Source organism: Pan troglodytes, chromosome 5 (assembly GCF_028858775.2).
Source record: "Pan troglodytes isolate AG18354 chromosome 5, NHGRI_mPanTro3-v2.0_pri, whole genome shotgun sequence".
In the NCBI taxonomy this organism is placed as follows: domain Eukaryota; kingdom Metazoa; phylum Chordata; class Mammalia; order Primates; family Hominidae; genus Pan; species Pan troglodytes.
In genome coordinates this window covers 9,690,122-9,708,535 of record NC_072403.2, presented here as the reverse complement: position 1 = coordinate 9,708,535, position 18,414 = coordinate 9,690,122, and the positions used below count along the sequence as shown (strand labels likewise).

At 53.9% G+C, this 18,414-nt stretch overlaps 1 protein-coding gene across 2 annotated transcripts in view; it reads left to right on the top strand.

Moving 5' to 3' along the window:
* The first annotated feature begins 2,939 nt into the window (after positions 1–2,939).
* Positions 2,940–18,414, top strand: part of PXDC1 (PX domain containing 1) — a 29,199-nt gene continuing 13,724 nt past the window's right edge. The window contains exons 1-3 of one of the 2 annotated variants that reach the window (XM_001162147.7): positions 2,940–3,447; positions 16,553–16,644; positions 17,506–17,623. In XM_001162147.7, the coding sequence (XP_001162147.1) occupies positions 3,192–3,447; positions 16,553–16,644; positions 17,506–17,623 (466 nt within the window). In that variant the 5' untranslated portion in view covers positions 2,940–3,191. The remainder of the gene's footprint in view (positions 3,448–16,552; positions 16,645–17,505; positions 17,624–18,414) is intronic. The other variant, XM_016954839.4, reaches the window with a different exon arrangement.

Here is an 18,414-nt window from a genome sequence, read left to right as displayed (position 1 = left end):
TGGAGTCTTGCTCTGTCATCAGGCTGGAGTGCAGTGGCGCGATCTTGGCTCATTGCAACTTCTGCCTCCTGGGTTCAAGCGATTCGCCTGCCTCAGCCTCCCAAGTAGCTGGGATTACAGGCGCCCACCACCACGCCCAGCTAATTTTTGTAGTTTCAGTAGAGATGGAGTTTCACCATGCTGGCCAGGATGGTCTCGATCTCCTGACTTGGTGATCCACACGCCTCGGCCTCCCAAAGTGCTGGGATTTCAGACATGAGCCACCACGCCCGGGCCTTAGTATGTCTTTTTGCTTTATGTACGTCTCTTTCAATTCTCTTCCAGTCAATCTGGAAGTCACTGCAGTTGCTGCAACCTTCCCAACTTTTGGGAGCAAAAATCCTGCATACCAGCCTGTCATGCCACACATTCCAATCTGGGTAGCTACTGAGTATTTCTCTGTAACACCATAGGTCTCCAACTGGGGCCAAACACTCAATTCCACCGCTGATGTCTTCTTGCATACTCAGTTAAATCCAACACTTCATAAGAGTCGTCATCACTTTCATATTCTTGGGGGCTGGGGTTAGAGGTCACCATGATACCACAGGTGGCCTATTTTGGGGTGGTCCTGCTTGCCCTCCTCTTCCTGGCACTTTCAGAAAATAAGTAACAGAAAAATACTGAGAAGAAAATAATAATCTTATTAAGCAAATGGGCTTGTCACCGGTGGAGGATGTCCAGGTTCTTGGCATCTTGAACAAAGAATTGGACAAAAAGCACAAACAAAGCAAGGAAGGAATGAAGGGATTTATTGAAAACGAAATTACATTCCACAGTGTGGGAGCGGCCCGAACATAGGGGCTCAAAGGCCCCGTTACAGAATTTTTGGAAGTTTAAATATCCCCTAGATGATTCCATTGTTTACTTCACTTACCCTCTATGTAAATGCAGAGGATGAAGTAAAGTTACAAAGTCACTTACAGCATACGCCCTATGGAGTGGATATTTCCTGTTACAGCCGAAGTGTGAATTGGCCTTATGTTCCCTGCCTCCTGACCCTATTTTCCTGCCTCAGGCTCACTGCTCAATGTACACGGAAGCAATACCATGGTACTGCCTTTGAGAAAAGAAAGACTTTATTGCAAGACCAGCCAGCAAGGAGACAGGAGGCAGGTTCAAATCTTCCTCCCTGATTTGGGGTCTGGGGCAAGTTCTAAGGAAGCAGAGGGCAAAGGAAAGGACTTAGAAATGTTGGCTGGGCAGGATCTGTTTGAAGGCCTTCAAATTTGGCCATTTATGGTACGATATGTTGAGGTGGATTTTAGCCCCTATCTTCTGGGCCAAGAGACCCTTCCCTTCTGAGAGTTCGAATGTTCGGGTTCCAGTCATGTCCCAGTCTTCTTCGTTCCAAGGAGACGAATAGTTGGTTCTGGATGTTTGTTAGAGATCACATCTTTTTCTATGGTGCATGCCTGGGCTTTGTGACTTGAGAGTTTTTGGCTCTGTTATACCTGCAAGGTAACTCAACATTGTTACAAACAGAGTAAGCCCCGTTTGGGCTGGTACTGTGGTTACAACGGCACTTATTCCCACCACCTAGAGTCAAGAGCTGCTGGCACACTGGCTGTTTACTTCCAGTTCCCACGGCCCCTATTCCCCTATACAAAATTACACAGGAAAACATATGCGTTCATTTAATTAGCAAGTGTATATAAAAACATCATAGACAAAGCAAAAGTCTCTCTTGACACTCTCCATCTTGACCTGTTCACCGCTCCAGACCAGGTGAGGAAATTTGAAGCTATGCTATCTGCAAGTCACTGGCGCAGTCGGAATAAAAGCTGGTCGTGGTGGGTTGGGGTGGGGGTGGGGGGGGTGGTCATCTGGGTCGGGACTGAGTCGAGGCAGGTGGGACTGAGTGGTAGGGACCTGGGGGGACATCTGGGTCGGGTCTGAGTCCAGACAGGCCACCTGCCTTGGGCCTCTAACATTTCCGCGCAGCGCTGGGCTTTGAGGCTTTCCAGAGCGCTGCCGGGGCGGGGGCGGGGTGAGGTGAGGGGCTCACCCTGGCTCTCCCACCCCTGCCTACAGGCTGTGAGGTCACTCGATTCATTTCTGGAACTAACTTGTAATTCTCAAACAAGTGCTATTAATTCTCTTCCAACTAGGAACGGCCTCAGTAACGCGCCGCTGAGTCAGTTTTCAGGGCGGGCGGTTTCCCCAAGTCCACTCCTGAGGCCCCTCAAGAGCACCCACCGCGTCCAGCTTCCCAGGGCGCTCCTTCCCAGGAGACCTTCTTTTCGCCACTGTTTTCTCTCCTCTTCCCACTTCTCCGAGGGCTGCCCCGCGGTCTGTCCGGCCGTGTCCCAGGCCTTGGCGCGGCTGAGGCATGACCGGAATGCGCGGGAGGACGCGGGGCACGGAGGGGACCTGAGGCACGGAGGGAACCCGGGGCGGGCCGGACTGGCCTGGGCCCTCGTCGGGGCGGGTCGGGGCGGTGCTCGACCCGGCCCGCGCCCCCCGCCCCGACACTCGCAGCCCCGCCTCCGGACCCCCGGTAGCTGCCATCCCCTCGCGGGCCGGGTGGGGCGCGCAGCTCCTAGCCCTGGGAGGTCCCGAGGATCGCGAAACGGAAAGAGAAAAAAGTCTGCGCCGAGCGCCTGGCAAGCAGGGCCCGCCCCGCCTCCCTTCCCGGCTGGTCCAGTCACCGACCTGCGGCTCCGGGGCCGCGAGGGAGGAGGCGCGGGGGGCGCGAGGCGGGGGCGAGCGCTTGGGACTCGGCCCGGCTCCCGGCTCCGGGGGTTCCCGTGGCCGCAGCAACGCGGTCTCTGCGGAGGCGGCGGGGGCGCGGCCAGCCGGACCTCTTCCTTTCCAGAGCGGCCCGCGGCGCCCGTTCCGCGGGAGGCGGGCGGGAGGCGGACGCGGCCTAGCCTCGACGTCGACTACCGCGCCGCCCGCGATGGGAAGCGCCTTATAAAGCCGCGCCCGGCCGGCCCGAGCCACTCGCCGCCGCGCCGCCCCGCTGCCCCGAACGCGGGCCGTACGCAGCCTCCTGGAGTGCCGGGCCGACTCCGGACGACCCCGGCCCCGGACGCGCCCCGGACGACCCCGGCCACGGACAGACCCGGGACGACCCCGGCCGGGGCGCGCCTCCTGCGGGCGGGCGGGCGGCGGGGCTGGGGAGCCCTTGGCGGGGGCATGCGTGCGACATGGCCTCGGCGGTGTTTGAGGGCACGTCGCTCGTGAACATGTTCGTGCGCGGCTGCTGGGTGAACGGCATCCGCAGGCTCATCGTCAGCCGGCGCGGCGACGAAGAGGAGTTCTTCGAGATCCGCACGGAGTGGTCGGACCGCAGCGTGCTCTACCTGCACCGCAGCCTGGCGGACCTGGGCCGCCTGTGGCAGCGCCTGCGCGACGCCTTTCCCGAGGACCGGTCCGAGCTGGCGCAGGGGCCGCTGCGGCAAGGTGCGGGGCCGGGGACGCGGGAGGGGCGCGGGGCCGAGGCAGCCTTGAAGTGCACGAAGGAGGCGGGGAAGAGACTTCAACCGAGATTGCGACTTCTCCTTCCTGCCCGCCCCGGACAGGGGACACTTGGACCCCGCGCCCGCAGACGAGGGGTGCCCGGGCGGCGGGGTTAGGGGGACGGGGAGCCAGCCTGCCCAGCCTGGGGGCGCCCCCGGCGGAGGAGCCAAATGGGGCGGGAAAGGGGCCGAGGCCGGCAGGGCGGGCGCCGGACTCTCCCTGAGGACGAGTCACTTCCGAGGACGGCGGGGGCGCCCGGGGCTGAGCGGCTCACAGGGTCGGCCCGGCCCTAGCCCCCTGCCCGGTACCTCCCGAGGGCCGGCGGGCGGGCGCACTGGGAAAGCGTCTGGGAGCAGTTAACTGCAGGGTCCGAGCCGGGGGTCGCGTCGGGTCTGGCCGCGGCCCCGAGTTCTCCCCGCGGAGGGCGCGCCCCTGGTCTTCGAGCGCGAGGTGCCACGCAGCCCTTCCGTCCCTCCTCGGAGGGGCCGCCCCGCCCGCGGCTGCCGCGGACAGCCAGGGCCCCCCCGCACCCCCGCCAGGGCTGGTCCCCATTCGCGTTTGATCAGCTGCGCCGCCTCTTCCCCGGCCTTGTGACCGTCCTGGCTCGCGGGAATTCTTGTTTTCAGAAACCGCGGTGGCTTCCCTTTTCCTACCGCTCTGCCCGATCTTTCTTTTGGAGGCCAGGCTGAGGGGGTGGAAGCCGGGAGGACGCAAGAGAGAGCGACTGGAGTTGAGACGGGAAGAATTGCGGGGTGGAGGGGGCAGGCCGGGGAGAGGGGCCGCCTGGGAGGGCCGGGAGGGGAGAAGGGGCGGGAAGACTGGAGGACTTCCGAGCAGGTCCCACCCCCCTCCATGTGTGACCACCTGTAGCTCGGAACATTGGGACAGTGGCCCAGCAGCCTTCTTTTCTGCAGTCCTCCTCTGAGCAGAGACCTCCTGAAAGCTTGGGGCCAAGTTACTGAAGCAGAGGGTGGCCCGTCCAAGTCTCCCCAGCCTCCTGTCTGGCTGCGGTCTTGAGATAACCTGTGCTTTCCCCTGGCGATGGCCCCAACCCCAGTGTGAGAATTACGTGGATAATTAGCTTAGTTCTCATGACACATCTTTTGGAAGGGCTCCCACAGCCAGCGAGTTGGGGCCCTGAGCTAGAAGGCCCGCCTTTCAGACCTCCCTCTGCTCCCCAGAGCCTCACATTTATAGCTGTTCTCCAGACAGTTGGGTGTTATTTCAAGCATCGAAGCAGTTTTCCTTGGATTTGCTGTTTGTTATGATATTTTAAATTTAACAAATCAATGCCCAAATCAGGAAAGCATCGTGAAGGAACAGCGGTTTATTCAATGACCTTTCCTGGAACGAGGCTTAAATACACTGGAGTCCCTGAGCTTCACTGTGGTCAGGCGTCTGAGCTCTGTGACCCCTGGCAGGCTGGTTGGAGCGGGATCCCCGTGGGGCTCCCCACCTGTAACTTTGTGCTTGTGGTCTCTGACGTTTGTGAGGACTGAAAGGCATGGTAGAGGGTCTAACAAGAGCAGGTTCTCCATAAATGCCAGTTGTCATTGTTACCAACGCATCAGCTGCTTCTGGCTGGGGTTGGGCCAGACGGTGGAAAGAGGGCGTGGTTTCAGTTGCATCCACGCTGGTGGAAATACCTCACCTGGAGCAGGAGGGAGGGGCGTGCCCTGCACACACCCTGGCTCCGCCTCTTTTGCTGTCGCCCTAGTTGTGCTGGGTCTGTTACGCGGTCACAAGCTGTGTGGACACGCAAGAGTGGCTCAAAAGAGCGAAGAAAGGTTGAAGACGCGAACACTTACCGTGGAGAAAACGCTCTGAAGGGATATGATAGCTACCTCCAAGTACCTCAAGGGGAACAGAAATCAGAAATAGGGGTCAGAATGATGGTGGCAGGGCTGGTGGGCGGTGAGTGTGAGGTCCAGCGGCTGGGTGTAAAGGACTTTCTAACAGCACACCGTGGAACTGTTGGAGCTGCTCTCTCTGCTGGGGACAGTCTGGCACACCCTGGAGGGGGTGAAGAGGGGAGCCTGGGACCAGAACCGGGACCATAAGCCCTGCCTTCATTCTAGTCCTTGGTTTTCTGAGGGGCAGTTAGTTGGTCCCTGCCCAGCACCACCTGAGTTTTGTTGTGCAGCGCCAGGGAAGTCCTTTCCCTTTCTTTGATCCTTTTAAGTTCAGGGAAATTGTTTGCCAAGTAAAATATATCCCAGTAATGTAAAAGCAGATTGCACCTTATTTCCATGCAGATTTATTATTTGCATAAAAAGATTATCTGGATATACAAACTATAAACACAAAAGGCAGCCAGATGTGTGTGCTTTGCTGTGCTGCAATGCCAGCTTTTCTCTGCATCATTCCCTATCACATTCCCCAGTTTACATGGATTGAACTGTTTCTGGGACGGGTTAGATTTGCATTCTCTAGTTCCATTTAAGAGATTTGTGAGGAAATCTGGATTTCTGAGCTTCTGCTGGCAGTGGGCTGGTGACTCTTGGAAGTGTCTGCACACCCTTGGAGGGTGTGGGAGCCTTGGCCCCACTTGCAGCTTTGAATCTGCTAGCAATTAAAGGGATGCTGAGCCCTTTTCTTGGTCCCTTGAGTACTGCAGTGGGGGAGAATGTGCTTTTTCTCTCTCTGCACACACACACTGTGGAGTGGTGCTTGGAGGCCATCCCTGGGCCTTGTATGTGTCATGGTGACACATCTGCAGGGATATGTCAACCCCTGCCTGGGGTGGAGGCACACTGCTCACTAGCGCACTCTCCTGGCCTTCTGTTTGGGTGAGGTCGGACCGGGCTGACCTCAGGACTTGCCCAGCTTCTGTCCTCTCGCCCCTTTCCTCGCACTCTCACTCTCCCACCCGACCTTCTTCTCCATCCAGATTGGATATGCCCCCTCTCCCTTTCTTGTCCCGCAGCCCTAGGGGAGGGAGCTAGCTGTTTCCTGGGGATATTGTCGCCGGGTCACCAAGGTGTTCCGTTCTTGTGTTTTCCAGACTCTTAACACCAGTGGTCCCAAGTCTTTCATTTCAGTCCCCTCTGTGCGATACCTAACATGGTTCAGGGTTACCCTTTATTTACATCTCTCGCATCTAGGAAGGTTTATGCTTTAAAACATAAACATGTTGAATTTCCTTGTTGGCATTTTGAGGCTCCTAGACTTTTTCGATCGTTGTTTCTATAGTTTCAGGCTTTGTGATGTCTGAGCCAACCAGGTCACCACTGCAGCAACAGATTGTGTTCCCGAGTAGTCAGGTGATCTTTCATTCTTAGTAGCTGTACAATCAACATTTTGCTTTTACATTCATTCCATCAAATATCTGCATAGTGCCTACCACATGTATAGGTGATGGTGGCACAGCAGTGAACAAGAGACCAAGAACATCCCTCATGATTCTTATATTCTGGTTGGGAGAAATCCAATAGTAACAAGATAAACAAGTAACAAATACATTAGATAGTGATACATGTTCAAAAGGAAAAATAAGTAAGCAAAGAAAGGGGCTCCGACTTACAGGAGCAGGGGGAGGGGTTTTGCGTTTAGACAGCGTGATCAAGGACAAGTGACTTTTGAAGAGAGACATGAAGGAAAGCGGGGATCACGCCATTGGGTGCCTGGGGAAGTCGATTCTAGGCAGTGGAAGGCTGGCGTGTGCCTGGTGGGTTTGGGGAGTGAGGAGGTACGGTGGCTGGTGTGGAGAGTGTTGGTCAGGAAGGGAGAGAGGAAGGTCGTGGTCACATTTGGGCTTTTATTCAGAGAGGGCTCTGAGCAGAGAGGTGATTTGGCCTGACTCAAACTCGGGCTGCTGTCCTGAGAAAGAGTGGGGGAGGCATGGAGGCAGGTGCTGGGGGCTGGTGCAGCAGAGCAGGTGGGAGAAGTGGGCAAACGCTGATGTGCATTGAGGGAGAGCCACAGGGGCACTGCAAGGCCAGACGTGGGGTGTGGAGGAGTGTGCAGATGACCCCAGAGTTTTCGGCCTGAGGTGCAGGACTGGCAGGATTACCACTTGCTGGCATGGGGGAGTCGGCAGGAGGAGTTGGCATGGGGGAGGAGGTGGCTCCGGAGGGCAGCTTGGGAGGCGGCATTTTAGCGTTTTCTCTTAGTAAGGCCATGATCACAAGCCCGCCAGCCCATGTGGTGCTAATGTACCTGCCTGTGCTCATCTTTATCACCAAAGACATTCATCTACCTGCATGCTAGGAGACTGTCGTCTTAGATTTGAGATCCGAGTACCAGGGGACTGGCATCTGGGACATTACCAGAAAAGGGCTGGACACAGATGTGACTACCAGACTCCCACAACCCTGACAGCTCTAGGAAGATGCGTGATTTGATCCCAGGGCCTGAACCTGCTCATGCTGTTCTCGGGTGGACAGTGAGGGGAGAAGCCCTGTGTTACCCTGAAACATAAGGGAGAATCCCACCTGATGGCCAACTGCAAAGCCACGGAGTTTACTTTCTTAGTGACAGTGGCTCAGAAATGATCATGGGCCACACCAGTCCCGGGCAGCAGAGCAGGGGCACAGAGGCACCATCTCTGCCCCATCCAATGGGCCCTTGCAAGTGAGGTGCTGGCTGGGCCTGCCCTTTGCCTTCAACCATAGCTCCACCCCCATGCAGAATTCACCTGCGTCATTCTGCCCCACCCAGAGGGGCAGCTTTACTTCTCAGGGGACTTGGATCTTCCTTTCTGACTCACAGACCTATTTTTGACTCTCTTGACCTGGCCAAGTCACCCTGCACTGGGGGTGCCCTGCCAGGGCTCCCATGAGGCCACCCACCTTCACGCGGCCTCCTCTTCCTCTTTCTTCCTTCTGTTTTGCTTTTCTTTGCCAAGCCCAAACCCCGCCGCCCACTCTGCTTCCCCCATCCTGCTGTACCTGGGATCCTCTTCCTTTTCCATAAATGGCCACTGAGCTGCGTTTGGTTTGCTGCCCCCCGACAGATCTCAGACTGAGCCCCTGGGCCCCAGGCGACACCTAAGCTCACTTCCCAGCTGGAGACTGGACACTTCCACAGACAGACCTGCTTCCAGGGCTACTGCCTTTCACGGTGGCAGTTGGCACTGAAAAGCTGCAGCTTTCTCACAGAACAGGCCAGGGACTCAGCTCAGGAGCACCTTGATCTGAGCTCCCTGCTTGGTGGCGAGAGGAGCTGAGCGCACACCATATGTGGTGACATTCTTCTGCAGACAGACGCCTCTAGCTGTGCCCCCTCTTGCCCCATCCCACAGGAAATGGGGACATCAGACAGACCACGTAACTCTTTTGCCAACTTAAACCTGCAAGGGTTTCTTCCCATTGTTAAGAAACCTTGCTGATGTTTAACCTAGACTCAGCAGAAAACACATGGTGGACAGTGGGTGCAGAGGGGGAGGGAAGAGCTTGCAGTTCATACTTTGATAGGTGGCAGCTGTCAGTCTCACCATAGAAGATCAAGGCCCTGCCAGATTGCTGGATCACCCACCTGGGACACAGCTGGGTCATGGTAGGAGGGGTCAGCTTGGGGGACAACCACCTGGGACACAGCTCAATTACAGTGAGAAGGGTCAGGCTCAGGGATCTCCCCACCTGGGAACACAGTCAGGCCTTAATAGGAGGGGTCAGGCTCAGGCTGAAAGCACTGGCTTTGGACCCAGACAGGTGGGGTTAGGGGATTGGATGCTGGCTTTGCCACCTGCATGTCATTCCAGGCAAGTTCCTCAAGCCTCGGGTGCACTGTTGATGCTATAGCAGTAATAATATCCGCACGCAGGGCGGTTGTGAGTACCGAAAGCAGTGGTATCCGTAGAGTGCCCAGCACCAAGCTGGGCATATATGGGCTGCTGGCTTTGGGACCATTTGCTCTTTGCCCTGGCACTTGCCATGTGCCCTTGATGACAGTGGTCTGCGGGAGAGTGCTGGAGGCTGGCTCCTGAGAGCAGCGAGCCGCTTGGCAGGACTGGCCCACTCATGTGCCCGCCCTCTTCTGGGTGTGGCCCCCCCATACACCCTGGGAGAATACCCCTGCCCTGGCTAAAGAGAGAGCCCACAAAGAGGGAGGTCACCACCGAACTTCATTGGGGTCCCTACGGACTAGGCCTGTGGCCTTGCTCGTCCAGAAACTAGAATTGGTGCTGGGTGTGGGCCAGGCTTGGGTTACCTAAGAAAGATCCTAAGATCTAGGCCTGATCCTAAGAAAGAATTGCTGGCCGTGGTGGCTCACGCCTGTAATCCCAGCACTTTGGGAGGCCGAGGCAGGTGGATCACTTGAGGTCAGGAATTTGAGACCAGCCTGGCCGACGTGGTGAAACCCCGTCTCTACTAAAGATAGAAAAATTAGCCGAGCCTGGTAGCGCGCATGCCTGTAGTCCCAGCTACTCGGGAGGCTAAGGCAGGAGAATCACTTGAACCCTGGAAGCGGAGCTTGCAGTGAGCTGAGATTGCACCACTGCCCTCCAGCCTGGGTGACAAGAGCGAGACTTCGCCTCAAATAAATAAATAAATAAATAAATAAAAATAAGAATTGCCAAGTGCACAGAGTTCTTGTGGCCAGAACCTCCGTTGGAGGCCGTTGCCTCCTTGTCCCTCATGGGCAAGGCCCTTTCCCGGGATTTGTGAGACCACACTTGCCCTTTTCTGGTCTCAGCTCTCCCCACCCCTGCCCTCCACCTTCCCCATCTCACTCCCTCTTTCCCCAACCCCTTTCACCCTTGTATCCGCTCACCCTTCAGGCCGCCTCCTGCCCAGGAGTGGGGGGGGATCCCCTGCTGTGCATCCTCCTGGCACCCGGATTTGCCAGGCAGGGGACACTTTGTGGTCTGTGTTTGCCTCCTGTTGGCCCTCCTGGCTAGCATGACGTGCCGGGAGGCCGGGATCCCATCTTGTTGGCCGTGGTATCCCCAGCCTGGTGGAGGAGGAGCCATGGGTGCTTTGGGAAGAGCGACTGAAGTGCTTCCTGCCTGCCTGAGTGGGCTGCTCCCCCTGGGAACCTGTGATGCTGCAGGACGGACTGGCTAAGTGGATGGCTGTTGGAGAATGTTGAGTCTAAAATTTAGGAAGGGGATTTGGCTTTTAGTGGGGAAAATAATGAAAAGGCCTAGAGAAGGCAGGATTACGGGAAGAGCAGAGCAGGGCTCAGTAAGTTTAAGTCAAACATTTCTTTCCCAGTCGCTCTAGGAGCCACCTCCCAGGTACAGAAGGCAGCCGCTGCTGCAGAGGGAGGAAGAGAGACTTCCCTCAGCCCCCAGCTTGGGTCCTCCGGGAGTTCTGTTTTTCCGCAGCCACTTCCATCTCTTCCTCTTGCATTCTCAGCTCAGCTTTTCACTCCTGAAAAGATGTAGAGGGGAGGTGGCTGTGGACCAGCTGCTGGGCGCCCCTGATGCATTGCAGGGTGGAGGTGGGGGAGGCCTTCTGTCCTTGTGTCCACACAGCCGCAATTTCGCTCTCCTTGTACAGTTATACTGCGTGACACTCCACAGGTGGAAACGTGTCAGTCTCGGATAGCGAAGAGCAGCCTCAGGTTCCCAGGGAGTTAGAACTTCCCTGGGTTGCTTAGTTATGCATTGAATAACCAGCTAGTCAGTTCTTAACTCCCTGCTGCTTCAGCATTGACTGCCTATTTAGAAAACAGGTACTTAGGAAGTTTTAAAGGCTTTCCTAAAACATTTTAGATATTTAGTTTCCAAGATGTGTATTATAGTCAACCTTTAAAGAATGTGTGTCTCCCGTGCAGCACACAAGATGAGGCTGTGTTCCCCCCTTCACCTCTGCATCTGTGTAGTGTGCTGATGGGCACATTTGTTAAATGGAAAGGAAACAATATAAATGTAATTTATGGTTTGACTCAGTTTGTTAAAGCTCACTTTGCAGAGCATTTCCCCGGGGCCGTCTGTTGTGTGCGTGTGGGAACCGCGTCCTCTGAGTGCTCAGAGAGGCCTGTTCTTTGGGTAGTGGACGCTCTTTAACGCGTGACCTCCCAGCGCACCCGAGCAGCATCCTGCCTTTAGTTTCAGAATTGCAGCAGCAGGAAGCCCTCCCGCTAGGGTCAGATGGCCAAGGTCCTCCCTGGAGGAAGCTGGGCCAGTTACCACAAGTGTTGAGCCCAAAGCCTCCACTTCCCAAAAAAGTGGGACTCTGGACCCAGGTTTCTGAGATCCGGAAGCGGTGTTTGTTAACGTTGGCTCTCACTGTCAGATTTTTGTACTGCCTCCAGCGCGTTCAGTTCTGATTCCAAGAACAAATCAGGTGTTTGTGTTTGCACAAAGCAGCTAATCCCCAAATTGACAGATACAACGCTGTGTTTTCAGCTTTCGAGACCTGACTCCTTTAGGTAGAAAAGTGACGCTGGCAGCCCCCTGTTGATACTCAGTCCCCAAATGTGTGTCCAGTTGGCCCACTGGAATTTATGTACAATTGTGTTACCAATTTTTTGGTTTCAAATTCTTAATTGTTTGGCTACATCTGGATGAAATTCTCATGTCACAAAATGTGTAGGATGAAATTTTTAAAGTTGAGGTTGTATTAGTGATTCTTTATCAGAAATTAGAACAGTTTCCGGGGCTGTGAACTCTGAGGCTAGCTTCCTTAAGCGTCCGTTGCAGTGAACGCCATCCTGCTTTTTCCGCAGAGTGCGCGCGCCCCCTGCTGGTCAGTCCTGAAAGAGCCGAGTGAAGCGGCTCTGCTTCCGTTTTCAGGTTCGCTTGGCAGAATAGGCAACCCTCTTCACCTGCCTGCGGTATTCATCCGTGCGATCTCAGGCAGTAAAACCAAGTCGGACAGGAACCCCCAGAATTGTCATGCCATCAACAATATTTGGAATATAAAAACCAAAAGTTTTAGATGATCTAAAATTACTGTATTTAAGTGCAGTTTTGAAAACAAGTTTTCAAATCGTTGCTTATGGTAAACAGGTGACAGCATTTGGAAAGAATCCACTAGCCATTTGGAAGCCAAAGCACTTGAGTCACAAAGGAGGAGTGCAACAGGTAGGATAGAAAGAAACGCAGATGCACGCAATAGTTTGCTTTGGGGGAAGCAGTATTTCTTAAACTCATAGTTCTTGTCTGTTCCTGGAAAATAAAGCAGTGTCTTCAACGTGGATTCTGCTCAGAACTTTTTCTTTATAAATTTGAGTATTTGTAATTTGGCATGCTGGCAGCAGGAGCTTGAGGTTTCCAGCTGTGAAACTGAGAAACCTTAGTGAATATAAAACAATCAGAAATTGCAAGATGAAGATTTCTTTTATTTCTGCACTGTGGTCCCAGTGGACAGTTGTACGGTTTTTTTAAAGAAAGTGTTTTCCTTCCACATTAAATACACCCATCCGTTTGGTGTATTTGAAACATTTTAAAAACAATTGAAGGGGAGTAGGGAAATGCGAGCGTTGGCATTTTAGGAAGGCCAGGCTGTCTGTAGTCTCTTGCCAGTGTCACTTCTTGAGTGGGGGCGGGGAGGCGTTTGCTGCTCAAGGCAGCCCCGCGCTGCGTTCTTGTCGCCGTGCTCTGGAGCTCTGGTGGTAGCAGCCGTAGCAACAGCAGCCCAGTTGTGCTGCTGTCAGTCAGGTGGGTTTCCGTAAGTTCAGCAGAATTCATCACTTCATGAATCAGCTGCGGCCCCTCCTGGGGAAGGGACCAGCGCTCGTTGTCATTCAGGTGAACTGTCTCCGTGGAGAAAGGACCACAGTGTCCTGAGAAAGCTGATCCAGATTGCCAGCTTGGTTGCCACCGGGAGCCGGAATGGGGAATTCAATAATGGACGTGCCCTTAACTAAAATCCTAGAGCTTAAAAAATAAGCACCGTCATTTCTGTGCTTGCAGGGAGGGATTCCAGCTCTTCACTTTCCCCATCTAAATTTTCTCAGGCTCCTTTTGTTTGGTTGTTAAGGATGTTTACACACCCAAGGAACACAGTTTGGCTTCCATTCAGAAACATAAAAGCAGGTGAAAGGAAGCAATGTGGTTCTGCACATTTCCACAAATAAAATCAAACCAGTGTGGCTCAGCAGTTTTAGGGCCACTTGGCCCTCGAGACTCTCCTTCGAGGCTGGTGACCGAAGAGCCTGCTGCTGGTCGGTTCTGTCTGGGGTCAGGCTGAGGTGATGACGAGAAGACTGAGACTGGGGTGCTGCCCCAGGGCAGCTGGAGCACACACAGGAGAGTGACTAACACCTGTCCACTTCTGTCTCATCTGATGCAAGTGTATTCTGCCAGCACAGCCAGCGAACATCGCATCCCTGGCGTGGGCCAGGCACTGCGCTGGTTGCTGGTCATAGGGAGATGAGCCTAAGGTGCCTCCTGCACTATGACTCTCACTAGTCTCTGGGGAGACCCCCAGGTGAAGGCACAGTCATTGCAGAGGAGCAAGAGGCTGTAGAGGGTGGGATGGGCTTTCTGAACCCACAGGCAAGACCCAGTCCCATCGTCACAGAGCAGGTGGCTTTTGCCTAAGTGGGCTTTGCCCCATCATGAGCCTGGAGGTGGAGGAGGCTGGAGGACAGCTCACCTGGAGGCTGTTGGGAAGCGAGGGCCTGTTTCTCGGGGTTGGCTTGAGGGTGTGTTTCACAGGGCACAGAGCTGGTGAGGTAGGTGGGCTAGGAGCAGGTCATGAAGAGTCTGCACGCCCAACTAAAATCCTAACACGGTTTCCAGAGGCCTGACCAGGTACACTTGCCTTTCTGTAGTTCAGTCTGGAAGATGGGTCACAAAGAAGATAGCGTAGGCAGATAAAATACCGGACCCAAAGTTAAGTTTGAATGTCAAACAGCAAATATGTTTTTAGTGTAAGTCTGTCCCTGCTATTGCATTATCCATTGTTTATCTGAAATTCGTATTTAATTAGGCATCACGTGTCTTATTTGCCAAGTTTGGCCATACTAAAAGGAGATCAGTGTACCGCAGAATATATTTATCTCCCTAATGTTGCCCTTGGAGGTTATCAACCCAACCAAGAGCTGCACATTAATTAAATCAAAGATGCAGCCAAAGATATGTCAGCAAAGCAAAGATAAAAGCATTATAAACCTCTATAATACCTGTAAATTGTTAGGTCACGCTTTCTGTCCTATGAAATGGGTATACATGTGCTGGATACATTGACTTTGCAAGAAGCCGATCTTGTAAACTGAGTACAACTACTGTGTCATTCATTTGATCAACTGGAAACTAGTATTCTAGCTGTAATAAAAGTTGAAATATAACAGTAGTTTTGCTTGTCTTAGAATAAAGAAGCACTTTGTGGGAATGAGTTATATAATTGTCTTCTCTTTAAAAACAACTTTTTAAGAATTTTGAATTGGCTCCCCTTTCCTTGGTAGACTTCCCTGAGCAAGCAGGGGATCAAAGCATTTTGGTTGAAAGAGTGGTGCATATATACATCTTGTAGTATATAAATATTTGAAATTCTATGTAAATTGCGGTATATAAATATTTGAAATTCTATGCAAGGAATTCAGGTCTTGGGAGGAGGCATCCGGAGAGTCTGGTACTTTTGTTGTTTTCTCTTTTTCTTCCTTCTCCACCCTGCTTGCCCCGGCGTGTGGGGAGGTGGGCTGAGGCTGGAGAAGACGGCAGAGGGTCGTCCAGCCCCTTCCTCTGGTGACGGCCAGGGCATCATGCTTGGGCGTAGGCACAGGCCACGTGGACGGAGGCCCCAGGGTTTTCCAGTGGCTGAGTCACAGACCACGGACCCTGCCCCTCTTGGACCCTTGTGCCCTGCACAGCTGGCCGCCTGGGCCTGTGTGGCTGAGGTCAGTGGAGGGGGCAGGATCAGATAGCCCCACTGCCAAGCAGGGATGCCTGCTGAGATACCAGGTGAGCCAGGTGAATGGGCACCTGGCACGTGCTTGAGGAAGTGGGGAGAAGGTTTTTGGCCTCCACTGATCCCCACTGACCCCCGTTATGGGGATGCCCCTGCGGTAGCCCACTCTTGCAGAAGTGCCTTTGACCTATGTCTGGGGAGCCCTGGCGGGAGTTTCCATGGACTGTATGCTCTGGGATCTCTTAATTTCAGTCAGGAAGTTTAAGAAATCTTTTTTTATCTCTTTTATAGACCTATTCAACGAATTGCTTGAAAACTGAACAGGCTTTTCCCCTGCAAAACAAAATCAGACCAGAACTTCTGAAAAAGTTAGGCTCCGTGACCAATAATACTAGGTTGGTGCAAAAGTAATCGCAGTAATCACGGTTTTTGCCATTAATAGTTCTGGCACTTAAGCCTTTGTGGTTTAATCACCGCTCACAGGCACGTTTGCATCAGCCTCGGTCACACAAGTGTGGGGGAGACGCCAGTGTCCTTGGGCACCTACTTCCCCATCCCTGCAAAGCCGAGGGATAGAACCTGTGATGTGGAGACTTCTGCTCTGCGCTTCTCATGGGGAGATAGAAAAGCACCCGAGCCTCCATGCCTCGAGCTATGGTATTTTAAAAATAAAATATTCTGCTGCCTGACAGCCACCCGGGCGTGTGGTGACCGTGAGAAGCACAAAAGCTCAGATTCCTGGAAAGTGGCATGAGTCGTGTCCACTTTGGTTTTGTCCAGGCAGAGATCTGACTTTTTTCCTTGTGAACTTGGCATGTAAATGACTGGTCTAAACAGAGGCTCCATTTCCAGGGGTCTGCGGTCTGAGCAGCCGTGGCCAGAAGAGTGAGTCCTTCCCTGTGTCACTGGGGGTGGGCTGGTCCTGGGCCAGCGCCCCTGACTGTAGCCACCACGCTGGTGGGGCCTGATTCGCCCTGGGCTGAGCTCTGGCTGTGACCAGGGTGATTATGGAGTTTGCCAGGCTGCCCCACTTGGAGGGATCTTACACCTCCCATCCCCTTTTCAGATTGACAGTACCAACTCCTGCACAGACTTAACGGATCATTGGGTAGGTGAAACATCGAATGAGGCTTAGAGCAGGACTTCCAGAATTCGGCTATAGGTGCATAAGGCTGAATGAATGTTCCCGACATCTCATTACAGAGGACGACCCTGGCGGTTTGTGGGCACCTGTTGTGTATTGCATTGGGAGCACGTTTCCTGGTGTGCTATTCTGACTTTGAGCATTTCTGTCTCAATTCTAGGACTGGTTGCCATAAAGGAAGCCCACGACATAGAGACCAGGCTTAATGAGGTGGAGAAGCTGCTGAAGACGATCATAAGCATGCCCTGTAAAGTGAGTGCGGCCAGGCCCCGGGCTGGGCAGGGAGGTGGGAGGTGCTGGCACCTCCCAAGTGCGAAAGGTGTCCATCCCCCCGGAGGGTTGACTTGCTTGCTCTGTCTCACTTAGCCGTTTTGTTCCCTCCCTGGAAGTACCAGGCGATAGGGACGGGGTGGAGGTGTGCAGGTGTCATCAGGAGAAAGAAGGCTTTCATGGGCTCCAGTGGCCCTGGTTTTTCCTCCCTGGGGAAAGAGTGAAAATGAGGGATGCAAGGAGGCATGGGTGGAAGGGCGCGGGGCCCCTCTGGCTGCAGGAGGCCTTTGCTTTCTGCCTCTGCTCAGAATCCACTGTCTTGCTGAGGGGATTTTAGAACAGACATGTGGAAACCAAGAAGAACGTTGGTGTCAGCACAGCGGGGCAGGTTGCCCGGATTTGACCGTCAACTCCCTTTCCACGTAAGCCTGCGGGCTTCGTCCTGAGTGGTGGTTAAGAACCTGGACTTGAGCGCCAGGCAGACCTCCTTAGCTCCTGGAAGCTTCCCTTTCTTTCTGGCCAGTGGGGAGAGTGGACACAGCCTACAGTTGACTATAGAGGGAGGGAGGCGTGAGTGAAACTGGCACATAAGAGCCATGATTCCCTCCACTGCCCAGGTTGCTGAGGCCTTGCCTTTCATCCGCCTGGGCCATGAGCATGTGAGGGCTGTGCAGTGATGGCAGCCCCGCCCCTGCAGCCAGCCATGGGAGCATCTGGACATTCATGGGGCGTTTGCATCACACAGGCTGCCTCTGTGGAGGAGCGGGGCCCCTCTCTTGGTAGACAGACAGGGCCAACGTGTAGAGGCTGTTCATTTTTAGTAATCCCTGTATTTCTCCCCAGCATTCTAGATCGGAAGTTGTGCTCACCTTCTTCGAAAGATCTCCTCTGGATCAGGTGTTAAAAAATGATAATGTACATAAAATTCAACCCAGCTTTCAAAGTCCAGTCAAAATATCAGGTAAGAGCCACAAAGGAGGCGTTGGTGGGAGGGACTGCTGTTGAGGCTGAGGTGTCACAGAAACCCTCACAGTTGGCTGTCTATGAGGCTGGGCCACACTTTTCCAGAAAGACAATCGAGAGAAATGCGAATGTACAGGGAGAGGCTGTTGCCTGATTCTCCCAAGCAGTGTTTCCTTCTGTGGTTTTCACTCCTGCTGCGTCCTCAGGGGTTTGTTTGGCATGTAAATGGGAACTCACTTAAGAAATGGTATAACGATGAACAAACACATTGATGATAGAGTTTGAAGCAAACTATTGGAATCCACCGTTCAGCCTGCTGAAGTGAGACAGCCCATGTCAACGTGGCATTGAATTTGGTTCTTGCTTTTAGGGGCAGCCATAACCAAAGGGACGCACAGGCTTTAGGTCTCCTTAGCGTGGATGTGGGACTGTGGCTCCTGGCGCAGGAAGGAAGGGGAAGCTGGGGCCTCTTGGCCAGTCCAAGTTTGGGGACTTACTAAGATCTGGGTTGCAGGTGTCATGAGAACACTAGACTTGTTTTTTGCAGCACTATTTTGACAAAGGCTGATGAGGAGGATTTTGTAGGGAAAAGAGCTCTGTCCTGGGAGTCTCTAGGACTGGATTTTCCCAAGCAAGTGGCAATCACCTTGTGACATAAGAGGTGACAGTTGTGTGCGATCTTGCCTGGTGGACAGGGAGGGAAGGGGGGACTCATGAGAGGAGACATGGCTCAGCCAGAGGAGAGTACCTCCATGATGTTGCGATCTGTGGGAAGGAGAGCAGGGGGCC